This window comes from Stenella coeruleoalba (genome assembly GCF_951394435.1).
Source record: "Stenella coeruleoalba genome assembly, chromosome: 2".
Classification (NCBI taxonomy): domain Eukaryota; kingdom Metazoa; phylum Chordata; class Mammalia; order Artiodactyla; family Delphinidae; genus Stenella; species Stenella coeruleoalba.
In genome coordinates this window covers 141774568-141799767 of record NC_137147.1, presented here as the reverse complement: position 1 = coordinate 141799767, position 25200 = coordinate 141774568, and the positions used below count along the sequence as shown (strand labels likewise).

Below are 25200 nucleotides of genomic sequence, written 5' to 3'. Positions count from 1 at the left end.
GTGCGCCACAACTAGTGAGCCTGCTCTCTAGAGCCCGTGAGCTGCAACTACTGAGCCCCTGTGCCACAACTACTGAAGCCTGTGTGCCTAGAACCCATGCTCCGCAACAAGAGAAGCCATTGCAATGAGAAGCCCATGCACTGCAACGAAGAGTAGCCCCCGCTTGCCGCAACTAGAGAAAGCACACACACAGCAACAAAGACTCGACTCAGCAAAAAATAAATAAATAAAAATTTATATTAAAAAAATAGATACTAGTTCTTGCTAAATTAATTTGTATGTTTAACAGAATTCTGGCCAAAGTAAATGACAACAGAACATTTTTGAGAATGTGATCTAAAGTATTCTGAAATTTTATTGTGAACAATAAATAGATAATAAAATTTGAAGGAAGAAAGAGTAATGGGAGAGGACTTTCTCTACCTGGCATGAAAGAATGTAATTAAAATAGTATAGCACTAGCATAAGAATAGAGTAATTAATAGAGCAGATTAGGTGGCTCAGAAATAGGTCTTACATTTTATATATATATATATATATATAAATATATATATATATATATTATTATTATTAAAATATATATATATATTTTATATATATAGATATATATATATATCTCCAGATTATGGATATGATAAAAAAGGAATCATGAATCAGTGGAAAGGAAAGTATTTTCCAATCATTTTTTTTTTATTAGATGGGAAATGTTTCTAAAAATTGGTTAGGTTTGGGAGGCAGATAATCTGTTTGACTCTTCTCACACTGTATACAAAAATAAATCCCCCCAAAGGATTTAGGAGCCATATATCAAAAAGTTAAGTAATAATAGAAGATAAAGTAAATTTTTATAAAATCACATGTGGAGGGTTAGGACGTTCTAACCTTAAAAGTGATAGAAGAAATCATGAAGAAAAAGGTCAATGTACTTGACTGCATAAAATGCCTAAATTTCTATATATGTAAAAATATCCAGCCAAAACATTAAAGATTAAAGATTAAAACATTAAAGATTAAAAGCATATTGAGCAAAATGGGGATGGGCAGGGTTGGTGGAAAATTGCAACAAATATCGGCAAGGGTTGTTGCTTGTTTTACATATAAAGAACTTGTACAAATTGATTTTAGAATGTGAAAACTCCACCCAATAGATAAGTAAAGGTCATGTACAGGCAGTTCATAAGAGGAAATAAAACTAATTCAGCACACAGCAAAATGTTTAACTCAGTAATGGTGAAGGAAATGAAAAATATTATTTTATATGTATCAATTTTGCAAAGTTGTAAAAGACACCTAATTCAAGACAACATATGCTAAAATAAACACAACAGTGGCTACTGGGAGGGTCCATAAGTACAACAGCTCTTTGGGAAAATCATTTTGCAGGGTGCATTGAGAACCTTAACTGTTCATATCCTTGAACTTGGTTATTTCATTTCTGGAAATACATTCTAAAGAAATAATTGAAACCACAAGAAAAGCTTTTTCAAAAAGATATACATTATGACATTATTTGTATTAGTGACAAATTACAAACTACCTAAATGTCCAGCAATGAAGGATTGGTTTAGATTGTTCACTCAGTGGAATGTTGTAAAGCAAATATAAAGTATTTAAAGAGGTTGTAATAATACGGAAGAATACTTATGATGGGCTAAAAAGGTAACATAAATTTGTTTTTCCAGTTTGATCACACCAATATAAAAAGGAGAAAAAAAAATGAACCAATAAATGTGAAATGATTGGAAGAAAAGGCACCATTTTCAAATGGTTTGAAAGGATCATTTAAAATTTTTCCTTATTTTATAAAGTAAATATGAGGAAAAATATGAGCATAATGGAAAATATAAACTATTTAAAAAGAGAAAAAAATCCTGTAGACTATTTTACTCTTCAGTCCTAAATTTTTCCCATCTGAGTTTTGTAAAGGTGAATTGCAATTAGCTCCAGAATCTTGTGAAAGAAGTGCGTGTTGTTTTTCCAGCCTTCTTAATACCTTGGAATTCTGCAAAGCACAGTAGCAGGCTAGTGAAAAACTTCCCAAATGCCTAGTATCTTACAGTCATGTGTAACCAGAGGTCTACAGATGAGTTATTTAAAGAAACAAAGGAAGTCTCAGACAGTTGTTCTCAGATCTGTAGCTCTTACTAGTATGAATTTATCGCAAGTCCCATGGAATGACTAGGTACATTCAAATTCATAAATTATTTATTTAACCTAACATAGTTGGATCGATTCTGAATGTTCAAGCCTGCTAGCTGTTAGGGGATCCACTCCAAAAGCTGCTAAGTTATCTGGGTCATGTGTTTAAGCTGCCTGGATTTGTAATTTCTATTTTGGCTCTGAGCCCCTTCCTAAACCACCTGCTGGAATGGAGCTGCTGGTGTAATTCTTCTCTTATCAGTCCTCAAAGGTGTAATAAGGACCTGGGCCTGGTACCCAGGGTCATAGTTTGCCCTTTGCAATTATCTCTTTTTGAATAAAGGATGTTGGTGAATGGCAGATTCTACACATGTACTTGTTTTTTTCACGTAAACATGTATGTGCTAAACTTCTCATGCTAAGGAAATAGCAAACTCTTAGGCTTATGTAGAAACTGTTGCCTCTCTCTATTAATACTTCTTTATTAAATAAATTTAAAAATTTTTCTAATTATAAAAATGTGTTAATAATTAAAGACTTAAATAAAACAAAATAAAAGCCCTACCATAATCCCATCTATCAGAGCAACAGATTCTTGGCACCTTGTTGTATATCTTTCTAAACCCATATAACTTTCATAGGAACAGTTCCTAAAGTGGAATTACGAGATTAAAGGGCAGATTATTTTTATTTTATCTTATTTATTTATTTAAAATGAATTTTTATTGGAGTATAGTTGCTTTACAATGTGTTAGGGGCAGATTGCTTTTAAGGATTTTGATTTATACTGCCCAGAAAGAGTATACTATTTTATAGTACCACTATTTAAATCTATATCCATTAACATATGAGTGCCTTTTAGAACTTTTAAAAAGTTTTTTCGAATCATAAAAGTAATTGGGCTGATTTACGAACGTTTGGAAAATGGGAGAAAACCAGAGAGGAGGTGCGGTGGGATGGAAGGGGAGGTGAATAAGCCATTGTCCATCACTGTTAATATTTCCATATGTTTCCTTTTAGTCTTTTTTTTCTCCTGCAGTTAAAAATTATAGTCATACTGTGTGTACAATTTTGCATCTTGTTTTTAAAAAAGTATTATAAGCATGTTAATGTTATTAATATTCTTTATAAGTCATTTTAGAAATCAGATTTCTATTCCTGAATTGAAACAGGATGAATTTCCCGTAAAATCAGAGGCAAAGCAACACGATCTTATTTTTATTTACCATATGCTGAATCTTAAGTCACAACTTTCTAGTTCAAAGTAATGGAGAACCTCATTTTTCAAAGATAATTTGTCCAAGAAATTAATAAGTGAATCCCCTGAAAAAGGATACCAGAATTTCATTGTAAATGACAACAAAAAGATTTGATTGGGATTTTGTCTTGACAAGGGACATTTAAAATTATGAATAAATTTTTTATCTTATATATAGAAAAATTTAAATTGTAATTTTGCATTACTTCCTCAAAGAAAAGAATTGGTCAAATTTTGAAGTTACTTATTGGTGGAATTTTTCCAGCAAAATTATGCAATAACACTATATACCATTCTTCATTTTTTTGCGTTTGACTTTGTAGCAGGATTGTAAAGTGGATCATTTTCGTGAGAATATTAGAGAGTTTTTTAGTTTTTGCAAGAGGCTTGTTTTATTCATTTGATATTTAAACTGTATTCTTTTGAGGTGTCTGCAGTGTCATCTTTGTTGGTAAGGTGCCTAACTCTGCCATTTCTTAGAGGCACTACTTTAACAGGCAGAGAGGCAAGAATCCTAAACCTTCTACAATGTGCAGGACAAAGAATTGTCTTGCCCAAAATGTCAGTGGTGCCCTGGCTGAGAAACACTGCAAAGAGGAATGTACGAATGCAGGATGTCAAGTGAGGATCAGTATGAAAAGTGAAGGATATTAAATTATGGAGCACTCCAAATTGATACCACATTTGTTGTCCTCATATAAGGAATAACTATCATTTAAATTGTTATATAATATTCCATGAAATAGATATACTATGGTTTACTCAAACTTTCCATACTCTTAGGTTTATACCATTTCTTTTTTGTTTTGTTTTGTTTCTTTTTTGTGGTACGCGGGCCTCTCACTGTTGTGGCCTCTCCCATTGTGGAGCACAGGCTCCGGACGCGCAGGCTCAGCGGCCATGGCTCATGGGCCCAGCTGCTCCCCGGCATGTGGGATCTTCCCAGACCGCGGCACGAACCCATGTCCCCTGCATTGGTAGGTGGACTCTCAACCACTGCGCCACCAGGGAAGACCCCATTTATTTGATTGTACAGTTTTTGAGACTTTAAAAGGCTAGGTTGCAGTTGATATATGTATAAATGAGATAATGGATCTGAAAAGAATTATCATTGTGCTTTGATACATAGATTTTTCAGCATATAATAACTGAGTGAAGTCTAGGTATGTGTCTTTTCTTGCCTTTTAAAACTGAGAAGGGCATACAGGGTTTATGTGTTAACTTTCTGGTAAACAGTAGAATTTACTATTCAGGCCCATGGAGGGGTGAATAGTGAACTTGACTCTGACTGGATGTTTATTATACTTTTCCTAAAATTCCTTTCGTGTAAAGAGTTATCTAGTTCGCAAAATACTTCTGTTGGAGTTTGCCAGTTGATTTACCCTTAATGTGTATTTGTCCCATAGAGTCCTTTTATGACACGTTCCACACCGTGGCTGACATGATGTATTTCTGCCAGATGCTGGCAGTTGTGGAAGCTATCAATGCAGCAATTGGAGTCACTAAGTCACCAGTGATACCTTCTCTTTTCCAGGTATTGAACAGTTGAGCTCGAGGGTGGGGAATGAAAGGTTTCAATGTTTATTTAGTAGGTATCCACACTTTGCTGGGAAGTCTCAGTTAGTAAAAATACCTATTTGCACAGGAATAGCATTGTTTTATCTGAACAGGTTGGAAAATGTGAAACCTGAGGGATATTTTTTAAAATAGACTTTTGCCATTTCAGGCCTATTTTATTGTTTATAATATCTTCGTGATATCACAAAGTTATAAAAAGAGCTTTAAAACTAGGGAAGCTTGATTCTCAGGCAGGAGTGGAAAACCCTAACCTCTTCTTAGATAGGGGTGTGCCTGGTCTCCTACCACCTCAGGTCAATGAAGGTGGTGTAATACCTGGGAACTCTCTTCACTTTGGACTTTCTTCCATGTATGAAAGTGGCTCTTCTGACTCATGTGGGGAGTTCCCCCCCACCCCCAGTACATCTAGGTTGTTTCCTAATATTTGGAAGATTGCTCTCAGGAATGGGACATCAAAGTCTTTTGGCTTCCTTGCCTTGTTCCCTAACTATATGCAGTTACACATTCTTAGATACAACCAACCCAGACTCAGGGGGAATCAGGTGACTTGGCTAGTCTCTTCTGGATGCTGTTTTTATAGTTCAGCCCTTTTCTGGCATATCAGCTCTGGTGTTCTGATAGTATCACTTGCATGGTAAAGGGTGTTAATACAATAGCCTTGTTATTTCTTGGTTTTCTGTCCTTGGAAAGAGGTTGTTTTGTTTAGTTCAAAAAAATAAAAGCGGATAGTGAGTGACCCACTAATATGGAATAATATTTTTTTATATCAAAGACTGATACAAATAAGCATCATGGTAGAATTTCTAGGGCAAGATAGGTTCGGTGTCATCACATCACATGCCTCCACTGCATGCCATTCGTGTAGAATACAATGTGAGTGAAGCCTTTTGGAGTTGGGCAATACCACATGCGCCAACATGGTTGAATCTTGGGAATGTCACATTGAGTAAGAAGCAAGTCAGAGTATAATACATAGAGTATGATTTCAGAAAGTTTAAAATCAAGCAAAATGAAACAATATACTGTTGAGGAATACATACATAAGTAGTAAAACTATAAAGACAAGCAGTGGAATGGTTAACACAAGATAGTAGTTTCTGGGACTTCCCTGGTGGTCCAGTGGTTAAGAATCTGCCTTCCAATACAGGGGACGCAGTTTCGATCCCTGGTCAGGGAACTAAGATCCCACATGCCCTGGGGCAACTAAGCCCGCGCGCCACAACTAGAGAGAAGCCTGCATGCCTCAACGAAAGATCCCGCATGCTGCAACTAAGACCCAAAGCAGCCAAAAATAAATAAATATTAAAAAAAAAGATAGTAGTTACTTACTACGGGGAGGGAGGGGGTGTGCCACACTGGTAACGTTCTGTTTCTTAACTTGTGTTATGCAGACGCAGATGTTCACTTGGCAGTATTCTTTAAACTGTGTTTGAACGTGTGTAATACACACACACACACACACACACACACACACACGTCCACAAATACTGGCTTGGGTACTTAAACTTGTTCGAAGTTTTCTCAGTCTTTTTCTATTTACCTTGAATTTAGTGGGGTTACGTTTCAGATAATACATTTATATGTTGTTTTTTGAAAATATATTTTAAAACTTCTTTCTCTCTTTTGGGTCCTTTTAATAGCTTCTTGGAAGAAATTTCATTTTGTTTATCATCTTTGGCACCATGGAAGAAATGCAAAACAAAGCTGTGGTTTTCTTTGTGTTTTATATATGGAGCACAGCTGAAATTTTGAGGTGGGTAGAAATGCCAGGATGGTGTTTGAGTGCTTCTCCCACTCTGGAGCACCTCTCTTCTTGAGGGAGTTGCTGTCTTATCCAGAGTCTCATTTGATTTGAGATAAAGGTTCTATGTGTGGAGAGTTCTACCTGCATCTGTGTGCTCTGTAAAGGTGAGGCAGTTTTTTTTTTTTAAACAATCAATGGATCATAATACCAGCCTGGGCACTGGAGAGCAGAGGGAGAGATCCAGAGAAATGAAAGGATCTTACCCTTCAGGATCTTGCTGTCTTGTTGGAAAGAGAGCACTCATTCACATGGAAAAATTCTTGAAAGGGCTGAAGAAACATGGGGCTGAAGGAGCATCCCAGGTTGGATGGAAGTAGTAAAGACTAGCCTTCGAGAAGGGATGATAGAAATGAATCTTTTACTACAAGATTACTGAAGTTTGAATTGACCTCTTATCTGATTCTTCCATTCTCAGTTGTCAATAGAAGAAATATCTTTAAAAAAAAAAAAAAAGATCCAATTAAAGTAGATGTGTTCTTCTTTACCAGACTATACACACTCCATACTTCTTCCCTTTTCAGTCAAGTGGAGGGTTGGTTTTGCAAATTGACTTCTCAGCTCTAGGTTTGGTGGTATTTTGGTAAAGTTGACAGTTAAGAGGGAGAAAAGACATCAGCAGTCCTAGATTGTGTTTAAATGGAGTCTGTATCCCATGGCACCCAGTATACCCTCTAATTTACTTAACACAAAGGCGAAAGAGATTATAGGTACTTAATATTAACTTTTACTGTTCGGGAGGAAGCAACTTTTTTTTATGTTATCTCTTTTTAAATAGAGTATTCCTGATTATAGATTAGAGGTCTTTTGTATACTTTAATTTTGGTAATGTTCATTTATGCAGCGATAAAGTGTCTGTCAAAGTATCTGTCATCTTTACCTACTTGGAATGTAGATCAACTAGGAATAAAGCCAAAATGCTTCTGAGCATCTGTTCTATATACTGAACCTTTTCATAGAGGGTTCCTTTGAGACCTAAACTTAGTCTGCCGTTATTGAGAATTCATATCCTTTGAAGATTGGAGGAGGAGCATGATGGGAGTTTATAATTCTGCTAAGAAGAAGCCATGTGTGGCTAATTGTGAAATTATTGTTGAATGACGTTCTAGGGTTGCATTCAGTGGCTTTTAACATGTTAATTCCTTATTTTCAATAGGTACCCCTTCTACATGCTTTCCTGCATTGACATGGATTGGAAGGTGCTCACATGGCTTCGTTACACTATGTGGATTCCCCTGTATCCTCTGGGATGTTTGGCAGAAGGTACTTTCAGGAACTCTAGGTTTTATACCTTAATTCCAAGGGGTGGCCAGATCTTTCTTCCTCTGCCAGCCTTAGTCTGAAATATGGGTGTTGAACTTTTCAAGAATTTCTTTCTAGTGGCTTCCTTCCACATGACTCCTGGTATCTAGACTGTTCCAAGGAAGTAGCTCATTTTGTTAAGGTTTGGAAGCTGGGTGGTCATGCACTGCATGCTTCCTATTTATATGGTACTTTAAATTTTCGAAAGCAAGTTCTTATTGATGACTTCATTTTATTACGACAAACACCTAGTGAGTGAGTCAGGGATTTTTCTCTTCATTTTATGGAATAGGAAGCCCAGTGCTATCAGATGACTGTTCCTCATTTATCCTTGTTGTCAGCTTGGAGGCTTATTTCCTAGGAAAGCTAGGGGGAAAAAAAAGGAGACATGAGCCCATTGTACAAAGAGAGGAGGAAGAAGCATTTTCAACAAACCCAGAAACTTTGAGGGGTTAGAAGGTTCTATCAGTAGATGTGACTGTATTTCATTTGCTTCTAAAACGTTCTTGTTTCTGCTTTTCAGCTGTCTCAGTGATCCAGTCCATTCCAATATTTAATGAAACAGGAAGATTCAGCTTCACATTGCCATATCCAGTGAAAATCAAAGTTAGATTTTCCTTTTTTCTTCAGATTTATCTTATAATATTATTTTTAGGTAAGTATTGGCTCTGTAATAGACCTTTTTTCTGTTACTTCTTAGAAGGTAGAGTTAAATGATTCAGAGTTTTAAAAATCCTTATTAGTATTCTTACTTTCAAAAGAGTAGAAATAAGTTAGAGAACGATTACTTTGCCAAATAGACCCAGTAGGAGAATATGCTATGTGTGGAAGTATTTCTTCCCACATCTCCAGTGAGTGAGTTATCTTCTTGAAATGCTCTAGGTCATTGGGACTTCACCATACTTCATGTTTAAAACAATGTAAGCAGCTCTTTTAAAACTGAATAAAAAATGAATAAAAAGCTCATTTTACTTCTGCTAATTTCAGTAGCAGATCCCTTATCCAGAGGAATTATTACAGAGGTGGTGATACAGTTGGCAGCAAGGAGGGAAGGCAGTAAAGGCCTCTGAGCAGCCAGGACACGTCAGAAGGCTTCTACCTAACAATAGGAAAGCCCCCCACTCCTCATGTAAAGCGTTGCTTATTTATTAATTTTAATATAAAACCATAAAGTTTTGCCTTAACTCATAAAAACTAAGCACTAAAAGAGGGAAAGAGAAGTAAACCTATATTATTGCAAATATGAGAGATTTAAAAGCCTTCCTAATTATGAGGATTGTTTACTTTAGATAAAGTTCTAACACATTTTAATATACTTACATATATTTCTCCCTGTTGTATTTCACAAAAGTCTTGAGGTGGCCTTGAAGTATGGCTCTATGGTCTCCTGGCAACAGAAGGATGTGACAGCAGATAGTATACTGGTTATCTTTTTCTGTGTAACAAATTACCCCAAAACTTAGCAGCTTAAGACAGAAAACATTTATTATCTCGCGTGTATCCTGAGAGTCAGGAAGTAGGCTAGCTGGGTGGCCCTGGCTCAGGGACGCTCATGAGGTTTCGTCAAGCTGTCAGCTCAGCTGGGCCTACAGTTTCTGCACACTTGACTGGGGCTGGAGGATCTGCTGCAAGCTCGCTTATGTAGCTGTGGACAGGAGGCTTCAGTTTCCTGCCATAGTACTTTTCCACGTGGATGCTCATGACGTGGCTTCTCCCCAAAGCAAGTGATCTGGAAGAAAGCAGAAGCCACACTGCCTTTTTTTTTTTTTTGCCTTTAAAAAATTTATTTATTATTGAAATATATTTGACATAAAACATTGTATAACTTTAAGGTATAACATGTTGATTTGATACATTTATCAATTGTAATAAGATTGCCATTATAGTGATAATTAGCACTTCTATCATGTCCACACTGCTTTTTATAACCTAAACTCAGAAGTGACATACTATCACTTTTTTAAAAAAAGATTTATTTATTTATTTATTTGATGGCTGTGTTGGGTCTTTGTTGCTGCACATGGGCTTTCTCTAGTTGTGGCGAGCAGGGGCTACTCTTTGTTGCGGTGCGCGGGCTTCTCATTGCGGTGGCTTCTCTTGTTGCGGAGCACGGGCTCTAGGCACGCGGGCTTCAGTAGTTGTGGCATCCAGGCTCTAGAGCACAGGCTCAGTAGTTGTGGCGCACGGGGGCTTTGTTGCTCCTCAGCATGTGGGATCTTCCCGAACCAGGGCTCAAACCCATGTCCCCTGCATTGGCAGGTGGATTCTTAACCACTAGTGCCACCAGGGAAGCCCCGACATACTATCACTTTTGCTGTATTCTCTTTCTTATACAGATCAACCTTGTATAATGTGGGAGGGGACTACACAAGGGTATGACATACCAGGAGGTAGGGATTATTGGGGACCAGCTTGGAGGCTGGCTTCCCCAGACTGAGAGGGAGACCACAAAAAGTAAACCCAAGAAGTTGGAAAGCCCAGTGATCTTGGTTATTTATTTATCCGCACCATGCGGCTTGTGGGATCTTAGTTCCCCAACCAGGGATTGAACCCGGGCCCTTGGCAGTGAAAGCGCGGAGTCCTAACCACTGGACCACCAGGGAATTCCCGATCTTGGTCATTTAGAAGTGGGGGAGAAGAGACCTACACCCTTTAGGAGCCCCTCGGAATCAGCACATGGCAGAAGTGCAGTTAAATAATATACACTATGGGGGCAGGTCATCTGCCAAAGGTTAAATTTTATTCCATTTGTTCTTCTTTTCCATTTCAGAAAGATTTCACACCAAAAATATTAAAACGTTTGGCGCTTTAAGGGAGTAAGCTTCAATTTGGAAAATGCACTCATTAAAAGAGCTCTTTACCTCTATTACTGGATAAATCTAGTACTACTGTAATTAGGCTCCATGAGGTGGGCCTACTGAAAGTGTTAAAAAGGAATAAGTGTTGGAAAGACCCTTAAAATATTTTACTAAAAAAGCTAGAAGGGTAGATGTATTTTATTTATTTTAAAAAATATTTATTTGGCTGCACCAGGTCTTAGTTGCGGCACGCAGGATCTTTGTTGCCGCATGCAGGATCTTTAGTTGTGGCATGTATTAGTTGTGGCATGCAGGCTCTTAGTTGTGGCATGCAGGATCTAGTTCCCTGACCAGGGATCGAACCTGGGCCCCCTGCATTGGGAGCGCAGAGTTGTAACCACTGGACCACCAGAGAAGTCCCAGGTAGATGTATTTTAATGTGCACTAACCCTAGTGGCTTTTCCTTGTGTTGTTTAAGCTATTGCGTATTCTAACTTACAAGGTTCTGTATTCATAGTTTGCCTACAATGAATATGTAGTTGTTCTTATTCTTCAGAATGAAATAAATCCTAAATCTACGTAATTTAGAAGCAGTATAACAACCTGTTATATTTGTGTATGGATCAAACATACGTTCTCTCACAATGGCTGTAAAATAAGCGTTTTTAACCCTGTTGTACAGTGGGAAAACTGAGGTGAGACTAAGCTGCAGAACTACTCAGTGATCACGCAGGATTGAAATTTTCTTCTGGCTCTTAAATCCTGTGTTTTTCTAGTTCACTGAATTGTGTGCTTCCTAGAAAAGTGTCTCATACCTTTTAGGCTATTGCTTAATACATATTATTGCATAGCCTTGAATTAAAAATTAGGTTCTCTGTTTCAGATTTGTGTATTTCATTTTATATAAATCCTACCTTAAAAGAAAGGAAAAAAAAGAATACTGAACTCTAATTAATGAAATTTTTAGGGGTGAAGTGTACTGATGTCTGCAGCTTACATTGAAATACATAAAGAATGAGATGGGAATGGGTATGTGATAAATGTAAAAAAGTTACAGTTTAAATCTAGGTGGTATTCACTGTACAATGGTTTAATCTTCTGTATATTTGAAATTTTTCATAGTAAAATATGGGAGAAAATTAAATTGTAGAACCCACTGGGGGAAAATTGAATTGTCTCTAGTGCATTATTAATATTTGTTCTAAGTTGTACTTCCTGAGCAACTGCAGTAAGCACAGGGCTGTGGGATATGAAAAACAGACAACTAGGGACTGTCCTGCCCCAAGAGCTTCTGCTTATAAACAGAGACAAAGATTCTCATTTCTAATTGGCCTCTTTTCTTTTTCAGGATTATACATAAATTTCCGTCATCTTTATAAACAGCGCAGGCGGCGCTTTGGACAAAAAAAGAAAAAGATCCACTAAAAAGAGAGATTTAGATGACTTCTTGCCAGTTTGAGCCTAATCTATAATTCTTAGTTTTACCTTCTTGTACTGATGTAAAAGTTTTTTTAAAGTTAAATGATTAAATTCTCAGTGAGGCTATCTTCCTTTTTCCCCAGTAACATTCCTGAATTTACTGTATTATCTTAGTGTAGTACTTGCATGACATGGATTACTGATACCTGATGACAGGTTCATTCCTGTGTATTCTGTTAATGACAGCAAAAGACTCAGCCCTACCCCCACCCACTCCATGTCCAGTCAGTCTGTTTCACACAGGCCAGAGATACTTCTTCAGTGCCCTGATGCTACCAGCTACTGGCCATTCTTATAGCTGGGAATTGTTCTTTTCAGCTATTGCTTGTGGAAAAAAAAAAAGCAAGACTACGTTGCTGTGTAGGAGGCTGTGAAAGTGACTCAGACAAGGACCTAATATATTCTGTACCCAAGGGGCTACTTGTTAAGTGGGTTGGCATTGATTTTTCTGGAAATCGAGTTTTACTCAGTCATTGATAAAACATTTCTGAGTCCGAGTAGGGCTGGAGGACACATATTACCTCTGAATCTCTCTAACAACATCTTAACCTGCGTGGGCACTGGAGAGGCCCAGGGTGATTTGAGAGAAACCAGTCAGAACCTTGGAACACCATGATCATTTACTTCATTCCTAGCTAAATCAGAACTATTTTCAACACGAAAGATGAAACATTAGTTAGAAAACAATGAGATTATAAGAGTTCCAAATGCAAATGGTGCTACAGGGATCAAAAGGGTCAAACTGGCCATGCAGCCTGTGGCAAACTGGAAACATCAGAGTAGGCCAAGTAAAAATACCTATGAAACTGTCTTAGGCTGTGCACAGACATAAAAAACTCAGTGTTCCTTCCCCTGCATTGACTGAGTCCATTTACTTGTGTCAGAGTGAGTTGGTGGAACTGTTTTTGAATAGGCCTCAAAAACACCTGCTTTTTATTTTGCTGTTGTTTCGCCTGTCTGCAGTAGGACAGTGAAAACAAAGTGAGAACTTTGGCTGGAGAACCACCAGCTGAGCCTTTAACAATTCCTGGCAGGAAATCCACCAACAGAGGAACTGAAAAAAATCTAGACACTATGATTTGGCCATTGTCGAAAACATCAGTTTCCCCTAATACATTCCAAGTAAACCAAGTAATGTTTGTATATAAGAATTTGAGGTATGCTGACTCTTTCTGTTCTGCCATTCCCATTGTTCCTGGGGGAAAGGGGACTCAGTGGGTTATGCTATTTCTCTGGGCCCAAGATGGAAACTTGGTTTGACCTAAGTAAAAACATCTGATTAGCATAGGCTGGTTGATATTTTTACAAGTTCATTGCACTGAAGGATATTTTGCATGTCTGCAACTTCTGTCAACATTTGTTTGTATTAATTTCTGGTGTTCTTTCAACTGACTTTCTATGTGTAATTGGGCAGATCAGCTTTACAGCAGATTATGCTGTATCTTTGTGGTAGAATCTTGTATTCTTAGTGACTGATTGTTATAAACCCCTTTATTGCTGTCTGAGAAAGCTAAAGATTGTGTATTTCTATTAAACATTTACAATTAAAATCTTAGTAACTTGTGTTTAAAGATCATTTAGTCTAATGGTTTCCAAATTGTTAGTGATAAATTCCTTTGTTTAGAAAAAATATTTTATAGGCATACCTCGCTTTATTGCACTTCACAGATACTTGCATTTTTTAGAAATTGAAGATCTGTGGCAACCCTGTGTTGTCAGATGATGGATAGCATTTTTTAGCAGTAAATATTTTAAAATCAAGGTATATACCTTTTATTTTAGAATGCTATTGCACACTTAATAGACTACAGTATAGTGTAAACATAACATTTTTATATACTGGGAAACCAAGAAATTCGTGTGACTCACTTTAGTGAAATATATGCTTCACTGCGGTGGCCTGGAGGCAAACCTGCAAAACCTCCGAGGTATGCCTACATAGCAATTCAGCATGTTAAATAAAACATGTTTGCTTGGGTTGAAGCAGCCATTCCTTAGGAGGTTTACAGAACAATCTGAAAAGCACTGATGATGTAAACAAAGCCTGGAGAAGTTAGATGACTTGCCTAAGGTCATGAAGCTAGCTCATGAACTGGAACCATAACTGACTACAGTGATATCAGAATCTACCTGGATGGAACCTGGCTTAGGCAGTGAAGCAGTGAGGCCTAACCAGTGTCAGAAACAAGGAAGTCAGTATGGAACCCAAGGAACCTTCAAGATTGATGAATCTATGCTACTTAGGAGGTTAAAATTATACTTAGGTTATAGGACAGAGCAAAAGGCAAAAAGACCCATTAAAAACTTCCCAGTGCAACCATTTTATAGAAAATCAAATATTTTATTTTCATTAAAAAAAATTTGAAAAAACAAGAATCATTTTATACATTTATGGTTGCTGTCTAAAAGTTTGTATCTCAAGATATGCCAAAAGCACCTAAGGGTTACCACCGAGCTTTTGCCCAAGTTCTAAGGAAATTCTGAAACTTAGTGATGTTGGGCTTGTACTTAGCAAGTCTCCTCTCCCAATCTTAGGTACCTGAAAATGTCCCTGTGGTTGGGAGAGGAGAAGAGTAAAGGGCATTTCAGGAACAGAGAACCCAGGTTGTTAGGGTGCCCGAGGAAGGTGGAGTGGGCTCTACGCTTGTCAGTCCTTCAGGCTTCTCAGGAGAGGTGCCCATTGTGGGAGCAACAGTTGTCTTTTGGTTTTAAAGACTGAGCTCCAGAAAGCTAAGGTCAAAGCCCGAGCAGCTGCCCACCCTGCAGAACCCTTCTCAGAGTAGCAGAGTCAAACCTGCAAGTGGTGCTTCTGAGGCAGCCTTGAGAAGGTCTTCGGGTAGCTGCTGCAGAGGTGAACAGACCAGAAAAGTTTTTATCCTAAATTATTTTCACTTGAAAAAAGAATGAAGTCAGCTTCACATTCTTTCAGCGCTGCTCCCAGAGAAGTCTGTCTGCAAAGGTGTGATGTTGTGGTCGTACCCGGCGTACTCAGAGGTGCCAGTACTAGCCAGCTTGAGTTGCTGGGCGGCGTGAGTCAGCTGGAACGCAGCATCGGGGTGAGCTGTGTCAGGCAGCAGCGTGCACTCCCTTTCTAGCATGTCAGCCACCCCTTTGAGCAGGTCCAGGAAACCAAAGGCCAAGGCAGCCTTTCGTAAACGGTTCAGCTCCTAAAACAAAAGACACCAATGTTCCTGAAATGTGTTCTCCTCATCACATACTTTGTAAGTACTCAGCTTAGTATAAGTTCTCCTTGATTCCCAATCTTAAATGAGCATTTTTATATGAGAACAAATGCTTGTACAGAGATGCCAATAACAAGAGAGTGTGATGACATGACTGGGAAGTGGTTCCTCTGCAGGTGATCAGAAAGCTAAGGAAGACACAGGTGACTGAAACTCAGGTCATCCTCACCACAGTTCATGAGCACTTAGGCCAAACATGGTGAGGTACTTTGTAGATTCTGCATAGAAATGACATCCTCCTGATCTGAGGTATCTCATTTAGCATTATACCCTCTAGGTCTCTCCACGTTCCTGCATGAGCACTTAGGCCAAACATGGTGAGATGCTTTGCATACATCATTTCATGTACTCATAACTCTATGGAGGATACTTTTCCTCCATTACTCAGGTACAGAAAAGGCTTGCCCCAAACCTCAGAGGGCTCTTACCCTCCGGTGCCTCTCTGGCTGGAGCCTTAGACTGAATGACGATGAGCATGTCTGGAGGAGGCACTGGAGGAGTCAGTAGGTCTGACCCCAAAGATTACCACAAAAGGTTGAGTAGTGGATGGAAGCACAGAAATATGAAATGCCCCATCTATCACTTAGCAGTGTGATCTGGGCAAGTGTGTAGCCTCTCTGGGTGTCAGTGGCACAAAATGAGGATAACCTCTTCCACGCCCACTGGAAGAGCTGACACAGCCATCTGGTAGAGGCCCTTTCCTGTAGGTTATATAAAACCAGAAAAGAGAAATGGGCTTTCTGACCACCTCTCTACTATCATCTGTTTACAACTGAAAAGTTCAGAAGGCCGAAGTACAAGTGTGCCACCCTGAATAGACAGCTCTGCAGGGAGACAGGGACTACAGCCAAGGAGTGGTCATCAAGGGCCTAGGGCTTCAGTTAGTGGGGGACATGGTGGGCTGGGCAGCTCTCTGGTTGAACTCTGCTTGATTTCACCAGCTCGCTACATAATTAGAAGACATAAAGGTAATAAGATAACATCCAGACAAAGCACATATGTTCTCTGGAAGAGATGCTACCCTGGAGCTGGCTGTGTGTACCGTATTTTAAGATTCGCAAGCTAGGACACAATTGCCAATACAGCATACCTCACGCTGCCACTTAATTTAATCTCAGCCAAACACCAGAAGGACAGGGGAGAAGCAAGGAGTGACTTTAAATGCCCCTCAACTCCACCCCATCCCTTGTAACTTCATTCCACCAATGGTTCTGCATTAGCTAGGTATGATTCTGGAGGGCCATCCTTTTGCAATTCGTAAATGTGCAATTTTAGAAGTCATTCCTGGAAGCAGATCCTCTGGTACAGTAAGAATGTTCTGGGCAATCACCATCCCTGGAAGTCACATACAATGGTTGCCTGGAGTCAGACTGGATACCCACATGGGAGCAGTGAGGAGGTTTAAGGGCTGTGACCCACAGGTCCTTGCAGCTCCTTCCCTCAGCCATTCACAACAGCACCAACGCAGAGAAGACCCGCTGCACAGAACCAGGCCATTTAAACACTTCTGATTCCTGGATTTTAGGGCAGCAACAGACTTATCACTTCTACTGACTTTACTGATGAAAAAACTAAGGCACAAACAAACCATACATTTCTAATCCCTGTCCATGTTCAACGTTACCCTACGCTACTGTGAACTGTTTGTTTCTGGCACACATCCCAGGGCCCGCCCTCATTCCCTATAATTCTGATAGTCTTACCTTATAGAATGTCTGTGTTTTTTCAGGTAGTTTCCTTGCATTTCTTAAAATCTTCTGTACATCTGTCTATCGAGGGTAAAAAGAATTCAACATTAGAATTCTGTGGTAAAAAGGGAAAGAATACAAAAGGACGGCTTTAAATTAAAAAAATGAAAATGAGAAAAGAGTTACAATGTCAAGATGAGGATCCCTTCTGAGTTAATGTCATTGTTCAACATTAGTAAAGCATCTCCCTCCTTCAAAAGGCTTGATGATAATAAATCCCTTGGTGATAATAATGAACTTGTCACAAAAACACCCCCAGTAAACCCATACATCTATGGCCACTGCTATTTGACAAGGGTACCAAGACCATCCAATGGGGGAAAGAACAGTCTCTTTAACAAATGGTGCTTGGATAACTGGATAGCCACCCGCAAAAAAGTGAAGTTGGACTCTTACTTCATACCATATACAAAAAATGGACTCAAAATGGATCAGAGGCCTAAATGTAAGAGCTAAAACTATAAAACTCTTTTCATGACAACAGCAGAGCAACAAAAGAAAAAATAAATTTGGCAAATGTTCATAGCAGCATTATTCATAATAGCCAAAAGGTGGAAATAATTCAAAAGTTCACCAACTGAATGAATGGATAAACAAAACGTGGTTTATTTATACAATGGACTATTACTCAGCCATCAAAAGGAAAGAAGTACTGATACATGCTACAACATGAATGAACGTTGAAAACATTATGCTAACTGAAAGAAGTCAAACACAGGGGCTTCCCTGGTGGCGCAGTGGTTGAGAATCTGCCTGCTAATGCAGGGGACACGGGTTCAAGCCCTGGTCTGGGAGGATCCCATATGCCGCGGAGCGGCTGGGCCCATGAGCCACAACTACTGAGCCTGCGCGTCTGGAGCCTGTGCTCCGCAACAAGAGAGGCCGCGATGGTGAGAGGCCCGCGCACTGCGATGAAGAGTGGTCCCCGCTTGCCACAATTAGAGAAAGCCCTCACACAGAAACGAAGACCCAACACAGCAAAAATAAATAAATTAATTAATAAACTCCTACTCCCAACATCTCTTGGAAAAAAAAAAAAAAGTCAAACACAAAGGCCACGTATAATATGATGCAGTTTATATGAAATATCCAGAACAGGCAAATCCTTATAGACAGAAAGCAGACTAGTGGCTGACAAGAGCTGGGGGAAGAGTGACTTGTTTAGTGGGCATAGGATTTCCTTTTGGGGTGATGAAAATGTTTTGGAACTAGATAGTGGTGATGGCTGTGTAACACTGTGATTGTACTAAATGCCACCGAATTGTAACTTTAAAATATTTGAAATGGTAAATTTTGTTATGTGCACCTCACCATAATGAAACAATACACCCAGATCAAAACAAAATTTAAAAAATAATTTTAGAAAAATTCAGCTCTCTTTCTGACAGGGAAGTGTTGGGGTCAGTGATGGCAAGAAAGAGGGAGAACTTGAATTTCCAACAAAGGGAAGAGGCCCCTTAGCCACAGCAGGATGTGTCCAGTCTCCCTGAAAAGGGGGCTGGAAGAGACTATGCCGTCAACAGAAGCTACTTCTGTGGTCAGGTGGCCTGACTGCCTCTTCCCATTTGGCTTAGGTTGGACTCGTGGAAGAACAAAGGAAAAAAAAAAAGGCACTCAGATGATAAAAAAGTGATTTTTAAAAATAGGTATAACACTGCTATATTTAAAATGGCCAACGAACGAGGACCTACTGTATAGCACAGAGAACTCTCCTCAATGTTATGTGGCAGCCTGGATGGGAGGGGAGTTTGGGGGAGAACAGATACATGTATATGTACGGCTGAGTCCCTTTGCTGTGCACCTGAAACTAGCACAACATTGTTAATCAGCTATACTCCAATATAAAATAAAGAGTTAAAAAAAATAGGTATAAATGACTAATGGGACAAGAAAGTCACTGAGTATGTTGACTAAAAGCAGCACACCGTGATAACAAGATAATCTTAGCCTCCCATGAAAGTGTCTCTGTGGCACTACAGGGTAATGCTTTGGCTTACCCCGTGGGGATGGAAGAAATAACCACATGAAGATTTTTACAGCTTTCTCAAAATTATTATTAAAGATAACACCCATAATGTTATTCAATGACTCACCATGTCAAAACTTTTACATTAAAATTTAATGCCAGAAAAATGTGTCTCTCTAGAAGAACTGACATGCTTCCTTTTATCAGACAAGAAGAACCATATAAACAACATGTTTCTTTTTTGACCTTGGTAGCAGGAAGCTCAGAGCCAAATTGCTCAAATACAATTATCATTTTGCCTTGGCTTCCTGAAACAATTGTCTCTCCTCTTCCTCTACGTTTCATATTGCTCTAAATTTTGTAAAAAATGATCCTGCTATGTACGTGTTTTACTGTAGGCCACCTCAAATCCTTTTTGGAAATAATGACAAACATTAGAAGTAAATTAATTACTAAGTATCGAAGGAAAAGAAAATCAAATCAAATGTCCGCCTGCCCGCCAGAATCCCTCCTCCTGTCCCCAGTGGAGAGCAACGTGAATGGTAATGTTACCTGCAGGCCACTGGGTTTGATCCACACGGTCACATTCTGGGCATAACTGCGTTTGTTTTTGGGCTGCAGGGGGAATGGGCTCTTATTATCATCCTCACCATAAGGGTTTTCTTTAGCATCTTAAAAGAAAAAGACATTCTTGAAATGACATCTGGCAAAACACAATCAATTACATTTCCAATTAGGCTAGAAGCTCTTTGAATCATTCAATCTCCTATATCCTGTTACTTCCCTAATTAAGAAAATCCATTAACTTCAGTCAGGTTGGGGAACCTGTTCTCAATACTGATGTCCACACTAAACAATCAACTGAGACACATACAAGTGAAAAACAACTTAATGTTTTTAAAGAAACAAGCTTCACTTATCTGCTTTATAAATTAAGGTCAGAGAGGATAAAATTGTTGTACATACAATACTAAAGTATATATAAAAATATATGTATATATATACTGCAATTCTATATAGCCTAGCCCAGCACTCTCCAACAGAACTTTCTGTGATGAGGAATGGTAGCCACAGCCCATGTGACCACTGAACCCTTGACACATGGCTAGTGTAACAGAGGAACTGAATTTTATTTAATTAAATTTAAAGAGCCTCTGTGGTGAGTGGCTACTGGATTAGACAACATAGGTCTAGGCATTGAGAAAATTTAAAAGTAAAATTACGTATAGCCAAATTATGGAAAAGAGCAAGGGAAAGGACTTCCCTAGTGGTCCAATGGTTAAGAATCCGCCCGCCAATGCAGGGGACACGGGTTCGAGCTCTGGTCTGGGAAGATCCCACATGCTGCGGGGCAACTAAGCCTGTGCGCCACAACTACTGAGCCTGCGGTCTAGAGCCCACGAGCCACAACTACTGAGCCTGCATGCCACAACTACTGAAGCCCATGCACCTAGAGCCTGTGCTCTGCAACAAGAGAAGCCACGGCAAGGAGAAGCCCACACCGCAACGAAGAGTGGCCCCTGCTTGCACACGGGGTCTACTATATATAAAATAGTTTCTTACAAAATAAGACCAAACAAAGAAAAATGAAAACCAACTTAAAAAAACCAACAACATTAACAAAAAGCAAGCAGGACAGAGATGGGCTTAAGGCCCAGGGTTGGCCTCTGGTGCCGCCCTGAGTCTGTGGGCGGGTGCAAGCTGGGGCGGCCGAGGTGCTCAGTCGCCCTTCTGCTTGGGGGCCTGCACAGCAATGAAAGCCCACGTGCAGCAATGAAGACCCTGCACAGCCAAAAAAAAAAAAAAAAAAAGGAGCAAGGGAAGAAATACCTTTTTGGTGAAACATACCTCATCTTATGGCTTACTAGTTTATTGCTTCCAAGGATTTAAAGCCATGTTGGTTTTATAGTCATGTGGATAAACAAGGTTTTTTGTTTTTCTACCTATTTCCTAAGTCACTGAAACTCTGTCACAAACTTACAAAGCATACTTGTATCTACTGGCTCATTTTATCCTTATTATCATTTGGGGTAGACAAAGAAGGAATCATTTTCCCAACAAGTCTGGGGAGCTTAAATCCCTTGCTCAAATGTTCATGTTGAAAACTGGAATTAGCCCAGTTTCTCTAACTGACCCATAAGCCCTCTAACCCCAATCTTGTCATTAATTTAGATGCCTTATACTGGCCTCATACTATCTCTGTCAGTCCCCTCTCCTCCTACGCACTCCAATAAGTAGTGGCTCAGCTTTCCAGACATTTCCACAAATACTTGTCAATACATAAACCTTTCTAGTCAGGCCAAGATCCCAACAGTTGTTTCCCATGCCACATGCTTATTTCCAACTTCCCTGCCACTGTTCCTGTTATCCCCCTGTCTGGAATGCTCTCCTTTCCTCATTTATTTATTCCCTCCCTCACGTACTCATTCATCATCTATAGTAAGACCTCACTATGCAGCAAGCACTGTGCTAGGAAGTGTGGCTACAGAAGGTATTGTTCAGGCCTCAAGGAACTTATAGAATTTATTAAATTACAACTATGTGCAAAATACTTTACACATACAACTTCTCTCCTTACAGCAACCCTAGAGGGTAGATATTATTAGTCTCATTAAAGATGAGGAAACTGAGGCTCAGATTTCCCAGGGACTCAGCTGGGCCTGGTTTCGAAGACAACACTTCCCCTACTCAACACTGCTGTTCCTCACCTTTCCAAAGTTACTTAAATTCTAGGTCCAGATCCTATCCTACTTTCTCCATGGAGTTGTCCCATATTTTTCTGGTAGACAGTGATTTCTCTAGTCCCTTTTATCCTACAGCACTCAGTGTCAGTACCAAACATTTCAACGTCTAATCGTAGCCTATCTTGTACTGTCTCTAATTGTTTGGAGCCTATATGTGGTAACTGGCTTAGCAGACATTTATGAAAAAAGAACAAGAGATCTTAGAAATAATAAATATGAAAGCAGAAATTAAAAAAAAATCAGTTGCAAGATAAAGTTGAAGATTATTTTACAGAACGTACAACAAAAAATGAAAAAAATGGGTAGGGGATGATAAGAAAATTACACACACACAAATCATAAACATATGTTCTAGAGAGGGAGAACAGAGAATACAAACAGGGGAGAAATCAAAGACATATTCGTGTTCCCAGGAATGAAGAACATGAATTCCTAGATGGAAGGGCCCACTGAGTCCCCAGCCCAATGAGTGAAGAGACCAAAAACTAGGTACATGATTCTGAAAATCTCGAACGCTAGGGCCACTAAAAGAGCCTCAAGGTGTGCAGAGGAAACAGAGATTACTGTCAAAGCCCTGGCAGTCAGCATGGCACTAGACTCTCAGTAGTGACACTGGAAGCCAGAAGAGACAATAGAGTGATGCTTCGAAACTCTAAAGGAAAATGATTCCCAACCTAGAACTCAATATCCAACCACACTATCAATCAAGTGTAAGGGATGAAATACAGACACTTCCACATATGCAAGATTTCAAATGTTCACTTCCCATGTACCCTTTTCTCAGGAGGATGCATGAAACAAGAGAGCCACGGAAGAGCTATGAAGGGAAGACGCGGGATGACAACTATGCAACCAGCCTAGAGAACCACCAGTCCATTCATGAAACAAGAGGGAGGGAGATGACTCCAAGCAAAAAAAAGAAAGAAACTGACAAAAAAATACGTAAAGGATGTATTTTACTTACGGAGGCATTAGTGATAGGTACACAGAAAACAGCAAAGGAAAACAAGAAAAAAGAAGAGAGAAGTAGAGGAAGGCTGCGAGACAGCCTAGAGTGAGGGCTGCGCTCATCCGCTGCTGGCTCCCCTACAGCCAGGCTGCCCAGCTCTTTCCTGCATCCTCTGAGGAACATCAGTGCCTTTCCAAGAGAGCTTTCCTTTTAATTGAAGTTAGAATACATTTATCTTACCCGCTAGAAAAAAGAAATGTCTAATTAAAAAAAAAAGTAATATCTGGAGTAGGCCACGAAGAGCTGCAAAACAAAGGAAATGTGATGTGGTACACCACACAGCTTAGTAGTAAATAATACTGACTTCACTTAGCAAGGACGGAATACTGATTTACCCAAAAAGAACGCTATAACCACACTGCAAGGATTGAGGAAGGGAAAAATGTGCTTCTTGGGTGGATGGGTGGGGAGGGATGGTAGCGGTAAGAGAGCTAACTAGTTTTCCTTAAAAAGTCAAAAAAAAAGACCTTTAAAAGAAAAAAAGGGTCAAGAAATAGCTGTATACTTATATTATTTAGAAATGTAAGTAAACATCAGAAGAAACAATTAAAATTTGAAAATGGTTGTCTCTAGAAACAGAATTAGGAGAAGGGATAAGTATAAACAGTACTATTTTGCAAGCTTTCCTTTGATTAAAAAACATAATTAAAACAGCAGGGTTTCCCTGGTAGTGCAGTGGTTGGGAGTCTGCCTGCCAATGCAGGGGACATGGTTTGGAGCCCTGGTCTGGGAAGATCCCATATGTGGTGGACCAACTAAGCCTGTGCACCACAACTACTAAACCTGCATTCTAGAGCCCACGAGCCACAACTACTGAGTCTGCATGCCACAATTACTGAAGCCTGTGTGCCTAGAGCCCGTGCTCCGCAACAAGAGAAGCCACCGCAATGAGAAGCCCACACACTGCAATGAAGAGTAGCCCCTGCTCGCTACAACTAGAGAACGCCCACGTGCAGCAATGAAGACCCAATGCAGCCAAAAATAAACAAAAAAACAAACAAGCAAACAGCAGGATCTACCATTAAAATGTGCCTACTCTGCGTCAGGTAGCCAATACACATTCCCTCAATAAATTCTCCAACAACCCTCTAAGATAGGTTTTATTATCACTTATTACTTGTTACCATAATGACAATCCCAATTTCCTAGGACAGTTGTGAGAATTAAATGAGATGATACATTTCATTTTGTCTAGCACAGTGCCCGGCACAAAGTTAAATTCAAGAGATGTTAGCTCTTATTATCCTCAGGGAAAAGAAGAACAGATAGCGGGAGGGAAAAACAACATGAATACAGGGCTGAGTAAAGAGCAGTTCCATCTGACTTAAGAATACACGTTAGGACTTCCCTGGTGGCACAGTGGTTAAGAATCTGCCTGCTAATGCAGGGGACATGGGTTCGATCCCTGGTCTGGGAAGATCCCACATGCCATGGAGCAACTAAGCCTGTGCGCCACAACTACTGAGCCTGCGCTCTAGAGCCCGCGAGCCACAACTACTGAGCCCACGTGCCACAACTACTGAAGCCCGTGCGCCTACAGCCTGTGCTCTGCAACAAGAGAAGCCACCGCAATAAGAAGCCCGTGCACCGCAACGAAGAGTGGCCTCCACTCGCCGCAACTGGAGAGAGCCCGCGCAGCAACGAAGACCCAACACAGCCAAAAATAAATGAATAAATTAATTAAAAAAAAAAAAAGAATACGCGTTGACCAGCCAAGCATTGCTAGGTTGGCAGCCAGATCAGAAAGGGATGTGAATGTTACTACCTTAGATTATGGACAGGCAGCTGTGGTGAAAACTCTCACAATAGTCTAGGTTAGGGGTGAGCAAGCTTTTTTTGCAAAGGATCAGACAGCAATATTTTAGGCTTTGTGGGTTATACGGTCTCTGTTGTAAGTACTCAATTCTGCCATTGAAGCAGGAAAGCAGCCATAGATCATATATAAATACATGAGTGTGACTGTGTAATAAAACTGCACAATAAAATTATATTTACAAAATAAGCGGTGGGCTAGTTTGACCTGCAGGCCCTAGTTAGCTGACCTCTGATCTAAGTGAAAGGTAAAAGAAGCCAGAACAAGGCAAGAGCCATGAGAATGAAGAGACAGAATGAATGTAGGAATGCTGTAGAGAGAAC

At 39.6% G+C, this 25200-nt stretch overlaps 2 protein-coding genes across 4 annotated transcripts in view; one reads left to right on the top strand and one right to left on the bottom strand.

Annotated features, from left to right (window-relative positions):
- The window catches only part of HACD3 (3-hydroxyacyl-CoA dehydratase 3), a 32628-nt gene extending 18723 nt beyond the window's left edge, over nucleotides 1-13905 (top strand). Inside the window, exons 7-11 of the mRNA XM_079912499.1 lie at nucleotides 4804-4931; nucleotides 6616-6728; nucleotides 7933-8039; nucleotides 8602-8733; nucleotides 12225-13905. Coding sequence (XP_079768625.1) covers nucleotides 4804-4931; nucleotides 6616-6728; nucleotides 7933-8039; nucleotides 8602-8733; nucleotides 12225-12301 — 557 coding nt within the window. The 3' untranslated portion in view covers nucleotides 12302-13905. The remainder of the gene's footprint in view (nucleotides 1-4803; nucleotides 4932-6615; nucleotides 6729-7932; nucleotides 8040-8601; nucleotides 8734-12224) is intronic.
- Nucleotides 8747-25200, bottom strand: part of INTS14 (integrator complex subunit 14) — a 41456-nt gene continuing 25002 nt past the window's right edge. For 2 of the 3 annotated variants that reach the window (XM_079912498.1, XM_079912497.1), the window contains exons 10-12: nucleotides 19864-19982; nucleotides 17301-17366; nucleotides 14344-15522 (exon numbers count right to left, since the gene is read on the bottom strand). In XM_079912498.1, coding sequence (XP_079768624.1) covers nucleotides 15271-15522; nucleotides 17301-17366; nucleotides 19864-19982 — 437 coding nt within the window. In that variant the 3' untranslated portion in view covers nucleotides 14344-15270. Of the gene's footprint in view, nucleotides 9808-14343; nucleotides 15523-17300; nucleotides 17367-19863; nucleotides 19983-25200 lie in introns of those variants that run through there. The other variant, XR_013827013.1, reaches the window with a different exon arrangement.